This window comes from Ursus arctos, unplaced genomic scaffold (genome assembly GCF_023065955.2).
Source record: "Ursus arctos isolate Adak ecotype North America unplaced genomic scaffold, UrsArc2.0 scaffold_9, whole genome shotgun sequence".
NCBI classification, from domain to species: Eukaryota; Metazoa; Chordata; class Mammalia; order Carnivora; family Ursidae; genus Ursus; species Ursus arctos.
Window position 1 is genome coordinate 60,899,260 of NW_026623111.1, and position 23,811 is coordinate 60,923,070.

Consider the following 23,811-nt stretch of genomic DNA (forward strand, 5'->3'; position numbering starts at 1 on the left):
CTCCCTATTCCCTAGTTAGACTAGAGTTAATTAGGCTTTGAGACTTGGTTTTTAAAAGCTTTTTAGAAAGGCTATCAGTCAAAAGGGTGAAGAGATTTACACCAAGATAGTAGGGGTTCTTAGACTAAATTCTCTAACTTGAGTCTAGATATGGTACTGTTGTACCATAATTCTTCCTTTCAGTAGAATTTGTATAATTTTGTAAAATATAGTCATCATCAGTAGCAGCAACACTCAAATTTTGTGCTTTAGAACAAGATAATTTAGGGAGATTAGCTCTTTAGAGCAGTGGTCTTCCAACTTTTTTTTGTTGCCCATCAATATTTATGTATTTATGAATTATTCACATGTTCAGCTGCCAAATGACGTGGTTACGAATTGGGTTTATTATTAATGATAGTGGACATAAATTTATTTTAAAAATCATTGTTGGTAATTGTTTTTTAATTTCCAGACTGACTTAATTAGATTATTTTTAAACTTATTGCATGCTGATGATTATCTTGTACCAGGAGCAAAAGTGTCAGATTTGCCATTTTTTTCCTATTTCCTTGTACTTATATTATTAGTATTATCTTTAACCTATCGTTACTTAATAGAAATCTTTTTAGCCACTTGTTCATTTTGTAGGTTATTTAGTTAAAAGTATATATATATGTATATATATGTATGTACACATTCATAAATCCACTTAACCAAGTACACATAAATTGCAGTATGTTGAAGGGAAAACAAACAAATGAGATTATAATTGTTAGTTCATAAATATTAGAGCTTAATTTAAAACATTTTTTTAGGTAAAAATAAATAAAAGTAAAATTCTGATACTATATTGTTGAGGCCCAAAGGACCTTGTGGGCTTTTGGAGACTTTTGGTTTTGAGTGAGCCATCTGTTTCTTCCTGATTGAATTTAAAAATTAGTGTTCATTGAATATCTGCCTGTTAGAAAATGGCAGCCACACGTAAATAAACTTTTCATTGAAACTGTAGAAGCCTTTTTGAAGGTTTCTACTTCCATATTTCTACACTTCATTATGTAGAGGAGAATCTATAGTTTTAACGAGATCAGATTCCATACTTATGCTTAATTTACTTTTTGAAATTGTTTAACCATTGCTAATAGAGCTTTAAAATGTATGTTTTTCAATTATTATTTTTTTTTTTCAGAAAGAGCTGTCTGGTCACAAAAATATTGTGAGTTATTTGGACTGTGCTGTTAATTCAATTAGTGATAATGTATGGGAAGTGCTTATCTTAATGGAATACTGTCGAGGTAAGTATTTTTCTGTATTTGTTTTATACTGAAAAAAATTGCCCTTAAAATGGTTTACTAGGTGTCTTGGTTTCTCCTAAGGCAGCTGTCACCTGATTCTAGACACTTATTGTAATCTCAGCTTTAATTATCTAATTAAGGAATGCTGTTAAGAAATATTTAAAATCTAGTCATCCTTGCTGCAGTGATGATAGGAGCATGTAAATGACAATTAGAAAAATGCTGTTGGTTTAAAACAAGAAATCCAAGCAGGTGAAGAGCAGTTTCACATCATCCTCCCTACATGCTTGTTTTATAGTCCAACAAAGAAGAGCATAATTTATCAATATTAGTGTTGTAAGATTTTTTCCAGCACTCTATCATGTAATTTGCAATATATTAAATGTAATAAATTTAGATGCATTTTGATCTGTAATATTTATAAACTTACATAGTCTTTGGGGTTCTTTTGTAAATATCAGAAGGTTAAAAACTGTATTTTATTTGTCTCTCTTATGGTATTTCAAAGAAATATTTACTGGTATAGTATGCCTTAATAATAATAATTTTAAAACTTTTTAATTTAATGTGTTTGAAGGGGCAATTAATTTATTTCCTGCAAACTCACATTTTTTTTTTAATCAGACTGTATCTGGCAATTTGGGCTTTAGGGAACCTTGGTTTATATTTAGATTCTCTTAAGGCAGTTATGATTTTTAATTATAATATTAGAACACTTGTCATTTCCTGAATGATGGAGGAGGAGGAGGAGGATGGTGGTAGTGTTGGAGAAAATATAGTCTCATTTACTCTAGGCTTGTAAGGAGGGAAGGACAGGGGAAAATGAAGTGAATCAGTATTGTAGTATCTATTAAGATATATTTGTAACTTATTTCCATATATAATAAAAGAAAATTAGATGTTTTCCTGGATGTTTTCTCTTTTTTATATTTCATACTGTAAAACATTGTGATCTTTTTAAGGAGAAGATATTGATGTTCTTTACTCCACTTTTCTGAGTTCTAGCATTTGTGATGCTAACTCTTAGCTGGATAAGAGTAGCCCTTGGTTACTTGTAAAGATAGCCCTTGGCTATTATTTAAAGATAATTGAATCTGGCATAATCATAACCTTGGATGAGTTTAATTAATAGTCATCCAGAAGACATTTTAAAAGGGGAACCAAATGAATTTCAGTTTTTAGGGGACAAATTTTATTTTTTAATTTTTATTTTTTAAAGATTCATTCATTTATTTGAGAGAGAAAGAGAGAGAGAGAGAGTAAGTCATGGGGAGATCATGACCCTGAGATCATGACCTGAGCTAAAATCAGGAGTTGGATGCTTAACCGAATGAGCCACCCAGGTATTCCAGGGGATAAATTTTAAAATAGGAGTATGACCTGAGCTATATTTTGAGGAAGGCATGCTTTTGCTTTTTAAAAAATTAAAAAAAAAACCAAAACTTTTGATCTGGTTTGAATTAGCAAGCTGATTCACATGAAATTTTTATTTTTATCAAAGTAATTCATATATATGTTTTAAAAAGTCGAATAGTTCTGTTAAGCTGTGTCTAAATCATTATCCTCTTGCCCCATCCCTCTCCTCAGAGGCATTCACTTTAAAAATCCTTGAGATATTTCTCCTCATATTTACTTCCATATTTCTACACTTCATTATGTAGAGGAGAATCTATAGTTTTAATGAGATCCTTAGAGTATGAAAAAGAGGGAACTTAGAGAACGAGGGGAAGTATGTGATTCTGGGCATGAGGAGGCTCTTGAATGAAAGTTTGCTAGTGGTTTTTCTGATTTTGTGTTTTAGATAGTATCTTCAAGTAAAGATGAGGATTTTATTGTCAGAGTAGTATATTCTTAGTTTTTAGATTAAATTAATAATCAGTGTTTAAATTATTTTGTTTGTCATTTAGCTGTGATATGTAATAGTCTGTAATTATATTTTCTTTCTTGTACTTTTAAATTTTTTTCCTGGAGTTGATAATTACTCTATTTTTCATTTGCCTAATTTCCTTCTCCATAAATATTAGCATTTTTTTTTTTTAAAGATTTTCATTTATTTATTCGACAGAGATAGAGACAGCCAGCAAGAGAGGGAACACAAGCAGGGGGAGTGGGAGAGGAAGAAGCAGGCTCATAGCGGAGGAGCCCGATGTGGGGCTCGATCCCGTAACACCGGGATCACGCCCTGAGCCGAAGGCAGACGCCTTAACCGCTGTGCCACCCAGGCGCCCCATAAATATTAGCATTTTAGCCCCACATTCCCCAGTGGAAGTGTCAGTCTTTATGCAGTATGCTTAAACGTTTAAATAGTTGTGTCAATTTTAGTTTTTCTTCCATAGAAATTTCTTTTCAGGAGATTTCAGTTCTGCCTAATTTTGAACAACATTTAGCTGTCATTCTGGGCATTCCCTTTGTCTTCCTGTCTTGAACTCCCTACTGCTCATGCCTCCCTCCTTGTTTTTAACTACCTCCTTGGAAGAGCGTACATTTTTCATTAGCTTTCTGATAGTGGATTATGGAGGGAAACATTTTTGAAACCCTGCATATATAGAAATGTTTTTATTCTACATCCATATTTAATTGTTAATTTGGCCGACTAAAGTGTTGTAGGTTAGAAATAATTTTGATCTAGAATTTTGAAGGCATTATTCCATTTTTTCCCCAAGTGTTTGCTAGTATTGAGAAGTCTGATGCATTATGATTCTTCAGTTTTTATTAGGTAACCTGTTTTTTTCCATGGGCACTTAGAATCTTTCCTTTATCTCCAGCATTGTAAAATCTCAGATATATTGGCTTCGTTGTGGGTCAGTTTTGCTATTTTATTTCTGGGCACTCAGTTTTTTTCTCTCCTTCATTTTCTCTGTTCCTCTCTTTTTCTTCTCTTTTTAAAAATTCTACTTCTGTTGGGAGCATTCCTTAAATATATCTTTTAGCTCCTCTATAGAATTTGGTATTACTGCTATGTTATTTTTACTTTCCAGGAACTCTTTCTGTTTTCTCAATGTTGTTCTTTGTTAAAATGCACCTTGCTCTTGTTTTAGGTGCAGATACTTTGTTGTCTGCAGTTATTATAGTTTTTAAAAAGTTTTCTCCTGTTCCTTGTGTTTTTGTTTTTCTGATTTTTTTTTCTGTTATTACGCCTTCTTTTTTTGTTAGAAGTTTTCTTCAGATGTTTCACCAGCTAAGCTTACTGCCCTCTGAGTGGGCAGTTACAGCCTAGAGAAGGAATCCAGAAGATCTGAATAGAGCATGCTCAGTTCCTTTTTCTCAGATGAATCAATTAGATAAGTTCCTTTACTTTCATGCGGGAGGAGTGAGTTGGAGGGGTAGAGAATGGGAGAATAATTACTCTCCCCTTCTTCTATAGAAGCTAATTATATTACATAAAATTGTTTAAGAATGAAGGTACTTTTGTAAGGAAGTCAATGCTACGAATATAGATCAGGTACATTGGTTTTGATTAGGGATAAAACCGTATAGGATGTAGGAGAATAAGAATGTATTATATAGCTGATACGCCCCATCATGGTTTTAGATACCAAATGTTTGCAGTCATCTTTTGTAATAGATGTTAGATCTTTGTAGGTTCATGATTTGACACTGCTTAGTTTGCTAATACTCTGATGTAGATTAAAGAGAGATTACATGCTTTAGGTAAGACTTCCAGAAATCAGAGTTGAATTTAAATATATTTCCATCATTGTATGAAAAGAACTTTTGGGTGTGTGGGTAGTTTAGTCGGTTAAACGTTTGGCTCTTGATTTCAGCTCGTGTTGGTCTCAGGGTCATGAGTTCAAGCCCCTTGTTGTACTCCTTACTGGGTGGAGGGCGTGGAGCCTACTTAAAAAAAAAAAAAAGTGAGAGTGAGGGAGAGAATGAGAGAGAGAGAAAGAGAGAGAGCGCTTTTATTTCCAGGAGGTGTTTTACAGAAATTCCCATGGATGATATACCTGTTAGCTTTTGCTTAATAACAAAACATCCCAAAACTCAAGAGCATAAAACAACAGTCATTTATTATTACTTGTGTATCAGTGGGTCATCTGTTCTAGACTGAGCTTGGAGGAATGACACTGTTCATTTTGACTGGGCTCGTTCACATGAGCGTAGATTTACTGGAATTAGAGTGGCTCTGTTTCATATGTTTCTCATCCTTTTCCCTGGCGCTAGCAAACTGTCCTGGGGATATTTTTGTAACAGAGATAGTAGAAATACAAGTATACCTTTTTTGATTTCTGAATCTGGTTCTTTTGTTTCTCATTAGAATAATCTTAACTTTAATTTTCAGGGGACTTTGATTTGCATAATGGAATTTTATTTGTTTCTATGTTTGAAATACAGCTCAACTACAGCTGTTAGCTTTTTCTGGGGACTTGGATTTTGTGATTCAAGACCTCTGAATGGAAAAAAGAGGATTATTGTTTGTTTAAAATTTATTCTACTCATTACAACATTGAAAGTTTGGAAGAGGAACTCAACATAGAGTTCAAGGTTATGATTTCTTCAGCTATGAAATGATATTTCAAGAATGTGAATGAGCACCAATAAAACACTTTTCATCCTGTTTAATTGTTGATTAAAACAAGTTCCGTCTAACACACAAAAGGATGGAGGAAATTGCTACCTGGTCAGGTCCCTCAATCTTGAGACACTCTGAATAAATTGCAACCAAGTATACTTGAATGTTCTGAAAATTGAGGATTGATAGGTAAAATTTGGTATTTTTTTCTGCTTTAAAATTTTATTTTTTATTTTTTTATTTTTTTATTTTTTTTTTAAAGATTTTATTTATTTATACGACAGAGATAGAGACAGCCAGCAAGAGAGGGAACACAAGCAGGGGGAGTGGGAGAGGAAGAAGCAGGCCCATAGTGGAGGAGCCTGATGTGGGGCTCGATCCCATAACGCCGGGATCACGCCCTGAGCCGAAGGCAGACGCTTAACCACTGTGCCACCCAGGCGCCCCTTTAAAATTTTAAAAAGAAACCCACCTATTTCAGAAAATACGTGAGCATGCTGTTTATACCGTAATAATAAAAGGAACAGGTGTGTGTGCACCTTCTTGCAGATTACAAAGTAGTAAACATTCATTTGTCCAACCTTGTTAAAGGGAAGTTTCAAGTTAATATAAGTTTGCCTTTTTAAATTCCCAAACCTGATTTTTATTAGAATGCTTTCTGAATGAATCACATATTTACTTGTGTTCTTAAATGATGGTAAACTTTTTTTTTAGTAATTTAGAATTGTCATTAGACTATCGCTTATTTTGGTATATGTAATATATAATCATCCTTCCAGGGCTCATTGGTATAACTGTTTGAGTTTATTTAGTAAGTTATTCTGCCCATTGTCTTTTACCTGAATTAGAGCATAAGCCTCTTAACCCGTCTCTCTATTTCCACTCTTGTGATTCCCCCATAATCAAGGAGATCCTTTAAAAAGCTAGATCAGGAAGTTTTCGTGGTTGTCAAGATAAAATCTAAAATATGGCTGATGGATAGCTGTCTTGCCAGTTTCATGTCACTTTACCTCTTCTCTGCTTCTTAGACCATACCTACATTGGCTTTAAGTTATTCAGAATTATTAAGCTCTTTTCCAAACTGGAGGCCTTTGCACATGTTACTTGCTGTTGCTAGCATGCTTTTCTCACTGATCTCTGCCTGATTAGTTCCTAATCATGCTGCAGCCTCAACATAAATAACACTTCCTCAGACCTCATCTGACACCCTCTCCTCCCCATCCTCCTTCACCAATTTAAATTTAGGTTCCTCTCATATTATCCTCATTGTATATAATTATATGTATTTGTGTATTGGCTTAATGTTTATCTGTGCCTTTAGATTATAAATTCCATGATAATATAAACTTTATTTTTGCTCACCACTGTTTATACAATAGCTAGCACAGTGTTGACTGTTTCTTCAATCCATGATGCCTTCAGTTATACGGTTTCAGAGATGATTTGAGAGATGTTAAAATCTTAAAAAATGGCCAGTAGTATCTATCTTAAGATGTTTTCATTTCAGAGATGTAAAATATGAAAAACAAATGCATGTCACTGAATCAATATATGATACAGTGAGCATTATGAAAAAACCAATTCCCCATTACCTAAGACCATATAGGCATTTCTTAATTTCTTGGTGGTAGTCTTCTTTTACTGAAAATACGTCTTCTCAAAATTTCTTTTTTGGTTAGCTGGGCAGGTAGTGAATCAGATGAATAAGAAGCTGCAGACAGGTTTTACGGAAGCAGAAGTGTTACAGATATTCTGTGATACCTGTGAAGCTGTTGCCAGATTGCATCAGTGTAAGACTCCAATAATCCACCGGGATCTGAAGGTAGGAATTTTAGACTACTTATGGATTAATACATTTTAAACTTCAGCATTAAAATGTTTTTGGACTGTCTTCATCTACACTAGTTTTTATTATCAGCACTGAGAAGGGTCTCTCTGTCCTAGCCTCATTTCCTGAGGCCATGTAAAGACTGTAGAATGGAAATTGTGCTTTCCATGACCCTGAGGGCTTCTAGTACGGCTGTATAAGTGGATTTTGTGCCCTCTTCTCTGCTCCTGTTGTACACAGTGGGCTTTTTTAAAAAGGGTTCATGTGAGCAAAAATGCGAACTTCACTGATGCAGGTTGAATGTCTTTCCACACTATTCTTGTTCAGTTCAGCTCTCCTCCTATTTCCTGTAATCCATATTAAGCATCACGATGTTTTCCAGAGATTCTGGAGGCAAACTTGAATGGGTCTTTTTACTCATTTATTTATAATTTACTATAGTTTTCTGTAATTTACTATAATTTGGTGGTGATTGTCTTTAATGTCATTTTATCTTAGTTTTTTTGTGGGCTCTCATCTCTTGTATAGGGTACCCACTTGTTACATTGGAAGAAGTCCCCAAAGAGGATTTAAATATTCCTGGTATCATATTTCTCAAGTTATCATTACATATATCATTTAAAACCATAGGTGTCTTCTTTGATGCCCACAAACACTAGGTTTACAAAAATTTCTCTTCCCCAAATGCTGTATGCCCAGATATCCCATGGCTAACATTTCACCCTGCTTCAAGTCTGCTCAGATTAACCCTGTCAGTGAGTTCTGTCTTATACCGCCTTATTTATAGTTACAGCCTAACATTCCTGCTCTCTACCCTGCTCTCTATCTTTTGTTATCACTTGTTACCTTGTAGGGTACAATATAATTTGCTTATGAATTGTGCTTGTTGTTTGCTTTCTGTTCTCTTCCACTAAAATGTAAACTCCATGTGGGCAGGGATTTTTCTCTTTTGTAGTGATATATCTAAGTATTTAGAAGGGTGCCTAGCACTTAGCCAGGATCTCAATAAATATTTAATGAAGGAATGAATCCCAGTTCTGACTGGTTATACAAAATTTATGAAAGGTGATAATAAAATCCTCTTAAGATACAAGAGAATAGAAGGTGTCATTTAAAATGTAGGTTGTTAACCATGAAAATGTCATCTAGGGTTACCTACTACCGTTAATATGATACAAATTAAGCCAAGATTGAAATGCATGACTGCAGACTTCTGTCCTTTAATTTGGATAACTAGTTATCCAATGAACTAGTAGTTCATTTCAGTTCTTTCGAATATGCAGTGTTTACATTTTCCCTAATAATTTGCTATGACTTTAACACATAGAGACAAAACTGTGTTTTTTAGTGGAGCATTTTCAATAAAAATGGAATTAGAAGTCAATCAGGTAGAATTTTAATGGCTTTTGTTACTTGCATATAGATAAGCTGAAGTGTCAGAAAAGGAGAAAAACAGAGGTACAGTATAGACCTCGACTGCTGCTAGTTCTTTTTTTTTCATAGAAGAGGTTTAAAGAGGATTTAGGGCTTCTTGGCCCCTGCAAAAATCATCCTGGGATGGGAGAAGCACTTCTCTGTTCTTAATAAGAGAAATAGTAGACATAGTCAAGTATATTTTTGGTCTGATTTGTTTGTCCTTCCTCATAATTTATCTTACTCCTGTCTCTATGTATATATGGCACAAACCTTTCAATGTTTATTTTGTAAAAACATGGTTATAAAAATATAATTTCTCTTTGAAAATACTACTAATTATTTATTTTTTCTGAAGGTAGAAAATATTTTGTTGAATGATAGTGGAAACTATGTACTTTGTGACTTTGGCAGTGCCACGAATAAATTTCTTAATCCTCAAAAAGATGGAGTTAATCTAGTAGAAGAAGAAATTAAAAAGTAAGTTTCTGTCTTTATTGTGCTTTGTCTCATGGGAATTTTAATTAAGTCTCTGGACCAGTTTTGCTAATACGAATTTTAGGTGTTCGATTTATAGATTTCTTCAAAATATTTCTGTGCCGTAGACATTGACTAATTTATGTCTGCTCTAGCTCAGTAGAAAATATATTTTATCATGCATACAGGGTTTTCATGTACATTGTAAATATATTAAGAAATTTGTCAAGCTGTAGTAATTTGTGGAATCATTAAAGGGAGTTTTAAGTGATTGTTGAGTTCAGTTAAACATCTTTGTTTTTACTAATACTGAGGATTTGTGCTTATTAGGAAAAAAAATCAAACTATTGGAAAACTAGGTTTTTACTTCATATTTAAATGAGGAAGATTCACTTCTTAATGTATTGAAAACTGTGTGGAAAACATGTTACTTTGTGATAGTGTATTAGAAAACTCTGTGGTAGAAGTGTCATATCTGCTTTTATGTTTTCTTAATTTTGTATCTTCTGTGGTTGCTAGAGTACCTGTACGTACCTTTCCCTGACTTTTCTGTGTCCTAGTTTTAGAAAATAGCATTGTAAATCTTAGATTACCTTAGTAAAATGATACAGCATGCCCAGTGATCTGTGAGAGTAGGAATTTCTGCATAGTTGTCTTTTCTAAGTTGCCTTTCTTCACTTCCTCACAAGTTCTCAGTTGTTTAAGACTAAGAGCTATCACTTGACCTGCAGTATACATTTTGAAATGACTCAAGGAGAGCTGATCTTACTGTGGCCCATTTGTGTAACACTGTGGGTTTCTAGACTACGTATTGCTACTCAGGAAACTTAGCCTATGATGATTATATTAGATTCTGTAAAACTTAACTCCTTAGTAGACACAAACGTCCTGAAGAACACAGAACAAATTATTGAATTGGCTTCTTGGGGGGATATATATATCCATCATAAATAAATAAATAAATAAATAAATAAATAAATAAATAAATACTTTTAAAATTTTATTTATATTTATTTATTGGGTCATGGTATATAATGCCTGCTTTAGGATCTCTGACTTGCTGAAAGTTTCATTTCTTGCTGTTGAGATTTGAAGTATAGTTAAGGTTTAGTAGAATTTTGCAGTAGTGATGAATGCAGGCTCGTGAGGAGTTCTTGTGCATTGGGGCTCAATTGAGGAATTAATGGCCTAACCATTTATTCAGTTAACAGGTGTTTATTCAGGGCCTGCAGTGCAGCGGACACTGTTGTTGGTGCTGCAGTATAGCAGTGAACAGAAGTCCTGCCCTCATGCAGTTTCTATTCTGGTTTCTCAGGTTGCTCCTCTGTAGTGTCTCACCAGTCAGGGTAATTTTGAAAAAATGAGATGACAGAATGTTGAGCCTTAAAATATTTCATATAAAATGAAACATATGAACACTCAAAATTGATCTTAAATTATGCCATCGTATAGGAAGTCCTTCCATTGTCTAACAATTTTTGCCATGAAATTGAGTACTACTTCATTAAAATAATCTCTTCGTAGTGGATTTAGAATTTTTATATTGGTAAATATTTTTTCACAGTATCTTTTAATTCCAAATAGCTTATGATGACAGTCAGTTCTAAAAGTGTTCTTAATTAGTGTAGCTAGAATTATGGCAACTAGGTTACTTTTAAAACAAAAATGATAAAAACAAACCTAAAGGAGATTTACTACTATGTGCCAGAAATTATGTTAGAGTCCATAAAAACAAAAGCCTTAATAAACATATAAATTTATTTTTTGAGAGCGTAGTAATTTTGCTTTTAGATTAATAGACTAAAATATTTTGATAAGAATAATTTTAGAGTCAAATTATTTAAAATAAATTCAAGGAAAACTAAATTTTCAATCCATTGTCTATAACATTTCTTTTAAAGAAAATTAAGTTTTTATATCATTAGAGATGCTATTGCACTTATTGAATAAAAATGTGTATGTAGATGTTTTGTATTGTTAAATCTTGATGGACTTTTATTGAGCTTTTTAAAAATAGTGTAATTTCTATATAATGTTATTGAAACTCAAAGTTTTTGTTGTAGTTTATATAGAAACAATGTAGTATCTTTTTTTTTTTTTTTTTTTTTTTTTTATATCTCCACTCCACTTATTTACTGCCAGGTATACAACTCTGTCATACAGAGCCCCTGAAATGATCAACCTTTATGGAGGGAAACCCATCACCACCAAGGCTGATATCTGGGTAAGGCCAAGAAAGGCTAACATTTTCTCTAACCAAATTTAAAAAAATCTGAGTTCAGTTGATTATTTTCCCCCGTGTCCCCCAAAAGGTATTTTATAAGTAGAAGAGAGTGGTATATAGTGGTGCTTCTTATTCAGAAGAATAAAACAAATAGAACATTTTATCTTCTTAATCCCGAATTGGAAAGCTTAGGTATAAAAAGTAAATAAAGTACTTCCATATAATGTGACGTTTTACCACAGTATTTTTTAGAATTTATATTACATAAAATGTTAATATTTTTTTGATTGAACATAATTTTGGTTGATCGCAGTATGGAAAAGCTGGTCATAACTCTTAAGTAGTTTTTAGAAGTATTTTAGGATCTTTTTAATGGAAACTAACAGGAGTAAAATTTTTTTCTAATTACAATCATACCATTGACTAACTTCTACATATTGAGGATCTTATCATTTAACATTTACAGTTAACCCTTGAACAACATGTGTTTGAACTGCATGGGTCCACTTAATATGCAGATTTTAAAAAATAAATATATTGGAAAAAATTTGGAGATTGGCAACAAATGTGAAAAAACTTGCAGATGAACCACGTGGCCTAGAAATACTGAGAAAATTAAGAAAAAGTTACATATTATTGTAAGACTACAGTATATAATACATATTACAAAATATGTATTAACTACGATACTGGTAAGGCTTCAGGTTGGCAGTAGATTGTTAGTAGTTAAGTTTTGGGGGAGTCAAGTTATACATGGATTTTCAGCTGTTGTTCAAGGGTTAACTGTGTATCTGGATTGAATTATTAAGATTGATCATGTTTCTGTATAGTTGAACTTGATGTTAGAATGCTAGTACTTCTTTAGAACTTGTTTCATAAGGAAATATATTTTGGCTGTATTTGCTAAACTAGCAAGAAACTCAATTTAAATGTGAATTCATTTAAATTCAATGAGTATTTGGTCATACCTACCTCCGTATTAGGGATGGAGGAAAAAAATTCCTTTGGAACTAGTTCTAGAGTTTACAAGAAAAGTCACGTTTGTTTAATTTTTAAAACGTATTTAGAAAGTAGTAGTGCGTAATATGTGAAACCAAATGAATATCTCCTTGGTTCTCTTCTCCTGACTTCCTCCTTACAGGGGTTGGGATACTAAATATTCTTGCAAGGTAATGATAAAACAGTATCTTTGATATCTTTTCATCTGTTGTAATATATACTTTTGCACCAGTGATTCTTAAATCTTGTGGTAGTTGAATTTTTAACCATATGCATAGTTGAATCAAACCTTGGATAAGTTTGATTTGGTTAACTTGGTGACTGCTTATGGATCACCAGCTTGTATAATTCAAATTCAGTTTGCTTTTCTCAGCATTAGCATTTGACTTATTAAATGGCTTATAGTAAATGGCTTATAGTGTAATGTAGACAGCAAATCCAATCAGATCTTAATTTATAAAATGAAGGTATTAGGAGAGGTGGTTGTGGAAATATTTTCTAGCCTAATTTTGTGACGGCTGTTGAAATCCATGTCACCTAAGAGTATTTCAGCAGCAGAGAAAACAACAGACGTCGTAGCTTAACTACAGTTTGGAAATCATCAAGGCTTGATTGAAAAAAATAATTAGTCTCTAAGCACATGATTGTACCCAGTATCTTAATAAAAAAGGAGGGAATCCTTTCAGACTTTGTATGTATGCCAGGCAGCATACTAAATTGTGATAAACTTTTTACCATTTATAGATTAGTATATGGGGTAGTATTTCTATAATGGATAACTGGGTATAACTATGGGGTTACAGATAGATTATCCAAAAATAAAAAATAAGAAAAATAATCAGAAAATAGAACCTATGTTTATATGCTTGATAGAAATAGAATTTTAATTTTCATGATGCCATTTTTTTCTTATCTTAGCTCAGGTGCAACAGAAGTATGTTACAACATTTTAGGTGTGAATGAAAGAATATCCAGAAAAAAATATTCAGTTCATACTGGTCAAGAATTATATTTCTGATTCTATTTCAGGGTAGTACTGATTCAGGGAGTTACAGTATTGAGGTTAAAGTATTCATTTAGCACTTTATATTTTGGGAAAAATTTTTTTTTTGTTTGGAAGTTTTCATTGTAGGTTATTTTTATCCTGAGAAGTAGGATGCTGATTTCATAAGCATTAGGAAATTCAGTGAGAAATGCTTCATGTTATCTTTTAATGAGGAAAATTGAAGATGATGATACTTAGCCTTCAAAATCAGGTCATTTGTTTCCTCCTGTTTCTTGAACAATTCTCATCATATCAAATGGGTAAGGAGGGAAATGCCTTTGGTGTGAAAAAATTAGGACACCTGGTTGTGTTCACACTATGTGAAGCAGAGTATTTTATATTTTAGATTTATGTTTTTTAAGTATACTGGCGTTGCTATCTAAAATTGTTATCTGGGAAGTCCTGCAACATTTATTCTAACAGAAGACACATTACTAAAGGTTTGATTGATAAGATAAAACTGGCTAAAATGCAGAACTCTTGTACTTAGATTGTCATCTGGGCAGGAGAAATGTGAAATTTAATGTAGATATTACACCATTAATAGTAGTTTTTTTTGTGCTGTTAAGGAAGCCTTAAGCTCAAATTTGCTCTATAAATGCTGAAAATATCTTCCTTACGGAAAAAAGCATTATAAATATTTTTACGTGACTTGGAACTGGTTATTTCCATTCAGAATCTTTACCATTTTATTAGTCACACTAATGCTTTTGAACTTACTAGAATTACTCTTCTAGAATTGAAATTTCTAGAGCTTTTAAATTTATTGTTGGAAGGCTATATTGAAAATAATGTTTCATAAATATTGTTGAACTTAAAAGGTGTTTCTGCATATTATGATTTTCATGGCAGTTATAAAACTTAGTGTATTTGTTAGCTGAGTGTGCTAAGTTGATGTGTGGAGAAAATCGAACAAAGGAGAAGTGCTAGTAAGGCCAAATTTTGGTATTGCTGATGTAATTGTATACTGACTATTGGATAATTTTATTACAATCTCTTTAGAATTAGAAATATCTTTTACACCGTTAAGGCTTGAGGTGACATTTTTTATAACAACATAATGATTTCTCGAACCAAAAATCACATTTTATTACTGCTTCTCAGGTTTGAGCTGTTAGCAGCTTGGTAGCTAGGAATTTCCTGTGTTGCTTTTCAGAATGCAGTTTGTGTTGTTTTAGGGTGTTTTGTCCTCATTGTCAGCAAGTAGATTTATTGGTGCTGTGCTGTCTAGGAAGCCATGCAAGTGAAGCAGACAGAGCTCTTTCTAGCCAAGTACAAATATGAATAGTATATTTAGATTAAAAATTATAGGGTTATATGTAGAAGTAGAGAACTAATTTTTATGATATGAAATAATGACATGTGTTTAGTGAATAATCAATAAAACTGTATTGATGGTTGTCTGATAAATTTAACTGTGCTAACTCATATTTGGAACCCCAGGATTTTATAACATGTTTTATAGTGAATTTTTTAAAAATGTTCCTAGAAGGAGCCTTGTGATTACTTTGTTGGTTATATGCTAGTTTTGTGCTATAAATATATTTTTTCCTTGTGAAAGAAATAAAAGTATGATTTTTCCCCAAAGGGAACCAGCTACTTCCAGTTTTAGTTACATCATTCATGAATTAGAGTTCCATGATAGCTTTAATACAGCCAACTAACCACAGAGGTGATAGAAAAATATGGAAGTGATACAGTTAAATATCTTTTCAGAAATGAAGCACATTGATTGGTTTAAGCAGTAATTTGTGAAAAGAGTGATCTGGTATTAGAAACATTAGACTTTTGTTTTTTTCGTAACATATTTAGTTTTTGGTCTAGAGCTATGTTTTTGTCTTGTGATTGATTACTTGAACTCTGATGATATTCATACTTGTTTGTTTTACAGGCGCTGGGATGTTTACTGTATAAACTTTGTTTCTTTACCCTTCCTTTTGGTGAGAGTCAGGTTGCTATCTGTGATGGCAGCTTCACCATCCCAGACAATTCTCGTTACTCCCAGAATATACATTGCTTAATAAGTAAGTACTTGGAAAATTTTATGAAAAAATTGTAAGATACTATACTTAAGGGTGGGCTATTTACATCTCTTTACCTAAACCTAGTCTAAACTATAATAAAGAAAAACATTAAAAAATGTTTATAAGACTTTTATAGGAATGAAAGCAGCCTAATTACCGATTAGTGCATGGATATTTTTAAGCCCCCTAGATAAGCTTTTGTAGAACGTAGAGATTATGTAATTAAGGAAACTGGAATTTCTGGAAAAACTTAGAGCAAAACATTTAATTAGTCAGTCTTTGTACTTTGAAATCTAAATATCCAGATCTGTTGCTTTTTTTGGATCAAAGTATTGTCAGTCTTAATGGCAAAAATTGACAAGGCAGGAAACAACAAATGTTGGAGAGGATGTGGAGAAAGGGGATCCGTCCTACATTGTTGGTGGGAATGCAAGTTGGTACAGCCACTTTGGAAAACAGTGTGCAGGTCCCTTAAAAAGTTAAAAATTGAGCTACCCTATGATCCAGCCATTGCACTACTGGGTATTTACCCCAAAGATACAGACGTAGTGAAGAGAAGGGCCATATGCACCCCAATATTCATAGCAGCATTGTCCACAATAGCTAAATCGTGGAAGGAGCCGAGATGCCCTTCAACAGATGACTGGATTAAGAAGATGTGGTCCATATATACGAGGGAATATTACTCAGCCATCAAAAAGAACGATTACACAACATTTGCAGCAATGTGGACGGGACTGGAGGAGATTATGCTAAGTGAAATAAGTCAAGCAGAGAAAGACAATTATCATATGGTTTCACTCATTTATGGAACATAAGAAATAGGAAGATCGGTAGGAGAAGAAAGGGAAGAATGAAGGGGGGGCATACAGAAGGGGAATGAACCATGAGAGACTATGGACTCTGGGAAACAAACTGAGGGCTTCAGAGGGGAGGGGCATGGGGGGTTGGGATAGGCCTGTGATGGGTATTAAGGAGGGCACGTATTGCATGGTGCACTGGGTGTTATATGCAAGTAATGAATAATGGAACTTTACATCAAAAACTAGGGATGTACTGTATGGTGAGTAATATAACAAAATAAAAATTATAAAAAAAAAATAAAGCAATGGGAGAAAAAAAAAGTATTGCCAGTCTTAGATTGTAGCTTATTTGGCCACCCTTTTAAATATTTATTCTTGATTGATTATAAAGTGTTTATTGGAAAACAACTTAAGTGTAGTATTAGGAAGGGGTAGACCTGTGGACCCCTGACTCCAAAGGAATACCTCCGTTTTCCTTTTAGCCTCCGTTAAGAGTTTTTTCTTCCTTTTGGATGGGTACTATAATTTAACTTTTTATATTTATACATGGTAAAATTTCTGGAAAAGATGATTGAGGGTGGGGGGACAGCTATCAGATACTAAAATTAAAATAGTATTAGGAAGCTGCAGTATTTAAATAACACCTCTCAGCACTGTTTTAATTAAAACGTTTCTAGAATTTCTACTCTGTTTTTTTGCATTTTTAGCATCTGCTGTCATAGCCTCCAGTCACACCGATCAGTGCAGTAGAAAAGAGGGACAATCTAAATATATTTGGTGTTTTGTATTATAAAGATGGCCATTCAACTCAGTGGGGAAAAAGTAGATGGAAATACAAAAAATTATTAGGCATTTGTGGACAAAAAAAACCAAGCTGAAAATCTACCTCATACTTTATGATAAAAATTCAAATAAATCAAAGACCTTAATGTAAAAAATAAAACATTAAAGTACTTGAAGAAAATAGGCTTGTATTTATTGATAACACTGGACTGGGTAATCTACAGGCATTAGGTCTCAGAAACTAGGAGAGAAAAGATGGATCTCTTACCTATAAGTTTAAACTATTAGAAGTACCCCCCCAAAACCTATGAACCTCAGCATAAAGTCAAATAATAAATTGGGGAAAAAATATTTGTTATACATTTGACCAGTAACTAACTTTTATAATCTATAAGGCTCATGTAAATCAAAAAGAAAAGGCAGACATTCCAGTAGAAAAATGTTCAAGAGAAAATGGATCATAAAAGGATATCTAGCTTTGCTTTGCAAACTTGTTTAAAGAATAATCTTTTTATTTATGTGGATTTGCTCAAACATGTTAGAAATTGGAGAAGTATGTCAGTTGAACACAAACTTACATTGCTTCACATGGAATGTTTTTCCTAGGCAAAGGGAACCAGAGTAACAGGGTAGGAGAGGTGGTGTTTTAACTTACAGGGGAAAGGAAATAGCCCTAAGCTTTGCTGCTGTCCTGCTGGTGTGAAAACTTTTAGCTCTGATTGGAGAACATTAAATATGAGTGTTTGTACCTGGGGTCTTCTTCACAGAGAGATCTACCTCTGTTTCCTGTGGCTTCCTACTAATGGGGGTGGTCCCCTCCCCTACTGGCTTTGAGTTCCATTTTTATTTTGTTGGTTGAGCACTTCCCAGCTTTGTTTTGATGTGTTTTTGTATCCTTATGGCAGCTTCCAGCTAAATTACCTTCCCAGGTGCAAGTTGCCTTCCCAGGTACCAGTTAATGTTTTTGTCAGTGCTCTGGTTGACAAAGTTGTATAGTTTTTCAGGGGTCTGACCCAACTCTATTGTTCCCATTATCCCTGTTATTTTTAGCCTGCCATTTGACAGAATGTGATTTTTTTAAAAAGTAAATACACCTTTTGAGTATATTTGAATAAACATAGATCCATAACCTCCTCTATTCAGTTGCTTTCCTCCTTCATTGTCTATTAAAAGCATGAAAGAATACTGATTGCAGTGCTCAAAGAATAGACTGAGGAATTTACTTTAACTGTTGTGTGTTCTGGCTAATTGAAGTTTAACCTTTTATTGAGGTTCTTGTAAATCATTGTTACTGTGACTGTTTTTCATCACAATTGAACTGAGGGTTTTATTGGGGATCTTTCAGTGTCATAGAAACTGAATATTCTCAATGGACAATGCTGTATGAGAGACTGGACAGTATATACCCTGATTCGTGATTTAATTTGCTTATAGTAGTAAGATCTTATTTTCTTGAGTTAGGTTGTTTGTTTTTTTCCTTCTCTGGGTATGTGTGTGTGGGTATGTGTTTGTGTGTAATGGGAAGGTGGAAAATGCTAAACACTTTTGAAAATTTGGGATCTGATTGGGCTCTATCTAGTTCATTGATGCTTTACTGTTTTTCATATGCTTCCTTTATTTTTCAATACATGTGTAGATTTTAGTTTTTATCAATGTTAACATAAATTTGACCATGTATTAATGTCTTTGAACTTATATCTGAGAACTAGACAGAACAGAAAAGTTGAATAAAATAAAAGCATTCAAGTAAATGTTGGTATTTTATCTCCTCTGAAAGGGTTTTTATGGACTTTACTTTTTAAATATTGCCTTGAGAAATAAAAGTTTAAAAAGTAGAGATTTTTTAAACAAGAACATACCTACAGTGCAATGTGTTTTAGAAAACACTTAGATTCTTTGCAGTTTTATTCTTTATTTTTTTCACATGTGACCTTGCCTGTTTCCTGACATCCCACTTATTTATCTGCTTTTATAATATATAATGAGTGATCTACATTGCTTTCAAAAAATTCTACATTCAGAAAACTGGAAATTGCCTAGTTGTGCTCATAGTTTTTGAAAGTGAAGCATTTTATTGTCAGTTATTCATGCAATATAGTTGTCTCCACATATTAATATAAAACAAAGCATTAAAAAACATATATCTTTTTAGTATTAACACTTTTACTAATGCTGCTTGCATCTATTTTATATGACTCAGGATTTTTGAAAATGAAATGGCTCTGCCTGATCTTTGTTAAAATTATATGGCTTGTGGTTACCTAAGAATTTGCATATACTTTTGATTATCACCAGTTTTGTCAAGGGTAATTATTATTACCTATTGTTCATGAAGCTATTTAACTATTAATTTCATTATATTTTTCTGTTGACGTTTCTTAAAAGTAGCAGAATCAATTATTCAGAATTTTTCTTCTTAGCTTCTGTTAACTTTTTCAGTAGACAAATAATGGAGCTGAATTGAAGGTTGAGGAGAGAAGCATTTTCATTATGGATGTAAGAGTTGAAAAGAACTTAGAGTATTTAGTGGAGAATGAGAAGCTTAACCAATGGGGTTACTGAATAGTTACGATGGATCAATACAGGGCTGGCTGCCTTCCCTTTCTTTTAGCTTCTGTGTTGTAAGGTAGTTAAGGTGGTACATTGTTAAGAACAAAGCCTTGAGCCAAAGGGTCTGGGCTCGCATCTGCTCTGTCACTTACTTGGTACAGAACATTGGGCACCTCCATTTATCTTAATCACATTTCTAAAATGAGCATATTAAAAGTACCTACCCCTTACTGTTATTGTGAAAATTAAATGAATTATGAAACGTACTTCTTAGCATGTGTAAACATTCAGTAAGAGATGGCCTTTAATACTACCATCATGACTACTATAATAACTACCATTACTACTGATATCATTATTATAATATTCCTGAGCTAACCCAGTTTTTGATTTTCTGGGTAAGGGGCAGGGCATTTACTTTCAGAAACTCATTAGGATGTTCATTTCCTGCAGAGATTTCTTTGGATGCTATGAAGCAGAACTTGGTTTTGCAGATTAATGGTGGCTGTACCAAAGGCTTACTATAAGTTATATGCTCAAGAATATACTGTTACATGTAACTACTACGTTTTTTTTTTTCTTGTTGTTTGCTTTATGCGGTGATTTATATGAACAGCAGGAAAAGCTTTGTTTTTCTTACTCTTGGGTCTACTCAGTTGCTTTATGATTCTGTATCTTAGTTTTTTACAGCTCATCTATTGGGCTTAACTTGTAAAAAAAAATATATTTGACATATTAGGTCCAGATGTATAATGTAGTGATTTGATGCATGTGTATGTTGTGAAATGGTCACCACAATAAGTCTAGGTAACATTTATCACCTCACATAGTTACACTCCCCCCCCCTCGCCCAGTGATGAGAACCTTTAAGACTTAGCAACTTTCAAATATACAGTACAGTATTATTAACTATCATCACCGTGCTGTGTATAGTACATCCCCAGAACTTACTTATTTTGTAACTGGAAGGTTGTACTGTTTGACCACCTTCACCCATTTTGCCCACCCCCTCCTCCTCCCCACCTCTGACAACCACCAATCTGTTCTCTGTATTTATGAATTCATTTTTCTTTCTTTCTCTGTCTCTCTCTCTCTCTTAAGATTCCACTTATAAGTGAGATCATATGATATTTGTCTTTCTGTGTCTTATTTCACTTAGCATAATGCCATCCATGTTGTCTCAAATGGCAAGATTTCCTTTCTTTTTTTTTTTTTTAATTTTATTTATTTATTTGAGAGAGAGACAGCCAGCGAGAGAGGGAACACAGGCAGAGGGAGTGGGAGAGGAAGAAGCAGGCTTCCAGCGGAGGAGCCCGATGTGGGGCTCAATCCCAGAACGCCGGGATCACGCCCTGAGCCAAAGGCAGATGCCTAACGACTGAGCCACCCAGGTGCCCCAAGATTTCCTTTCTTTTTAATAGCCAAATAATATGAGAGAAAGAGAGAGAGAGAGAGAGAATGAATGTGTGTAACATTTTCTTTATTCACCCATCAGAGGACACTTAGGTTATTTCTATGCCTTGGCTATTGTAAATAACACTGCACTAAAACATAGGGGTGCAGATACCTTTTTTTTTTTTAAAGATTTTATTTATTTATTAGAGAGAAGAAGGGCATGAGGAGGGGGAGGGGCAAAGGGAGAGGGAGAAGCAGACTCCCCGCTGAGTAGGATTCCAACGTGGGGCTTGATTCCAGGACCCCGGAATCGTGACCTGAGCTGAAGGCAAACACTTAACTGACTGAGCCACCCAGGCACCCCGTGCAGATACCGTTTTGAGCTGTTTTTGTTTTCTTTGGATAAATACCCAGAAGTGGACTTGCTGGGTGATATGGTAGTTCTATTTTTAATTCTTTGAGGGACCTCTGTACTGTTTTCCAGAGTGGCTGCTCCAGTTTACATGCTCACTCACATTGCCCAAAGGATTCCTTTTCTCCACATCCCAACCAAAATTTGTTATTTCTTATCATTTTAAAAGTAAATAAATTTATTTTAATACCTATTTCCTGTGGAAAACAAGGAACTTGCTTGTTTTAATACACTTAAAATTTATTTGGAAATAAAAAATACACAAATACAGGCAGAACAGTTCAGTGAATTGTGTACCTTGTTCCCCAGCTTCAGTGATTATTAATTCATGGTCAGTGTTTTTTTGTCCTTGGCCTCACCCACTCTTTTTTATATTATTTTTGAAAATAATCTCAGACATTTTACTGTGCCCTTGGAAAAAAATCAAAGATTAAGGTAGGAGTTCCTTGGTGATTTCCAGTCATTGCTCCTGGGTTACCTCATGGGCAGGTGTGGTGAGAGGGCTCTGATCCATGACGTCTAGGGGCAGCTACCAGGGTTACCCCAAACATACTAACCTGGCATATTGATAGTGCCATTTTAGTGTTTTAGTTATGATTGAACACATATTAGCTATTAAATTTGGTTTCATTTCAGCAGTCCATAGGATAAGTTATGTAGAATCTATATACCTAACATGTAGGAAGATCTGTAATAATCTCCACAGGTTAACCGATAAAAATAGCAAGTTAATGCTTAAAGTATTTATAGTTGTAAAATCGGAGTGGATGTTCTCTCTTTAGGTATATTTACTGTAAGTGTAATAAATAGGAGTCTTTGGGAGAGAAAAAGTGTCTTTATGAAAGGAAAACAATTTAACAAAATTTTAAGCAGAAAAATTTTTTGAGACTTCTGTCCCAAGTATTTTCCTATTAAATGTGTTGAGCCATCAGAGAGGCTAGTTTAACTTTTACTTAGGCCCAGGCATGGGTCTATCATTTTGTATAACTTGAATGGAACCACTTTATTTAATTTTTGGCTTAAGTCCGTAGTGAAGCCGTAATTTAACTTGGTCACTGCTACAGCAGCAGCAGCTCCTTCAGCAGCTCTTTTTGTTGGAATATGCATGGATGTTGTACTTTCCCATACAGTTAGTTACAAACATAACTATTTCAGCTGCATTGGCAAGTGTTTTAATTTTTTTTTTTTTTTTTTTTAGGATTTTGTTTGAGACCGCGCGTGCACAAGCAGGGTGGGTGGGTGGGAGGGAGTGGGAGAAGCAGATTCCTTGCTGAGCAGGGAGCCCAATGCTGGGCTCGATCCCAGGACCCTGGGATCATGACCTGAGCCGAAGGCTGACTGAGCCTCCCAGGTGCCCTGCAAGTGTTTTCTAATCAGATATGTCGGATACCTTAGTTGGAAATACCAGCGTAGTTTAATCATACACTACCTTCAGTGCTGAGACTGTTTTGTGTCCTTATGTTATATAAGTGGTGTTTGTGTCAATAGAAAGATTCACACAATTAGGAGCAGAGAAATAGCCTTTCATTTCTATGTGGCTAACATTTTAAAAGTTGATCTTACATTGTCAGTAGAATCAAGGTCAATGGGAATGTCTCATGATGATTCACATGATCATTTTATTTTATTATTTTATTTTTTATTTTTTTTAAAGATTTTATTTATTTATTTGACAGAGATAGAGACAGCCAGCGAGAGAGGGAACACAAGCAGGGGGAGTGGGAGAGGAAGAAGCAGGCTCATAGCGGAGGAGCCTGATGCGGGGCTTGATCCCATAACGCCGGGATCACACCCTGAGCCGAAGGCAGACGCTTAACCACCGTGCCACCCAGGCACCCCCACATGATCATTTTAAATTGAGTAAACAAGGGTGTATTCTAGCTTCTCTGCCTTTTTTTGGTATGAATTTAAACACTTTTGGAAGAACCAGATACTTGTATTTCTTAATCCATTCTTTCAGGAGCATATTGTTGTAGATGATATGGTTTTATTGTCTTTGAAGTAGGAGTTAATAAAACACTAGACTTGAGGTTTAATTATTATGAGAGAAAATGGGCAAACTACTTAAAAA

At 34.0% G+C, this 23,811-nt stretch overlaps 1 protein-coding gene across 2 annotated transcripts in view; it reads left to right on the forward strand.

Moving 5' to 3' along the window:
* Positions 1 to 23,811, forward strand: part of BMP2K (BMP2 inducible kinase) — a 126,244-nt gene that overhangs the window by 51,612 nt on the left and 50,821 nt on the right. For both annotated transcript variants that reach the window (XM_026509893.4, XM_026509892.4), the window contains exons 3-7: positions 1,169 to 1,274; positions 7,467 to 7,609; positions 9,387 to 9,508; positions 11,648 to 11,729; positions 15,665 to 15,797. In XM_026509893.4, the coding sequence (XP_026365678.2) occupies positions 1,169 to 1,274; positions 7,467 to 7,609; positions 9,387 to 9,508; positions 11,648 to 11,729; positions 15,665 to 15,797 (586 nt within the window). The remainder of the gene's footprint in view (positions 1 to 1,168; positions 1,275 to 7,466; positions 7,610 to 9,386; positions 9,509 to 11,647; positions 11,730 to 15,664; positions 15,798 to 23,811) is intronic.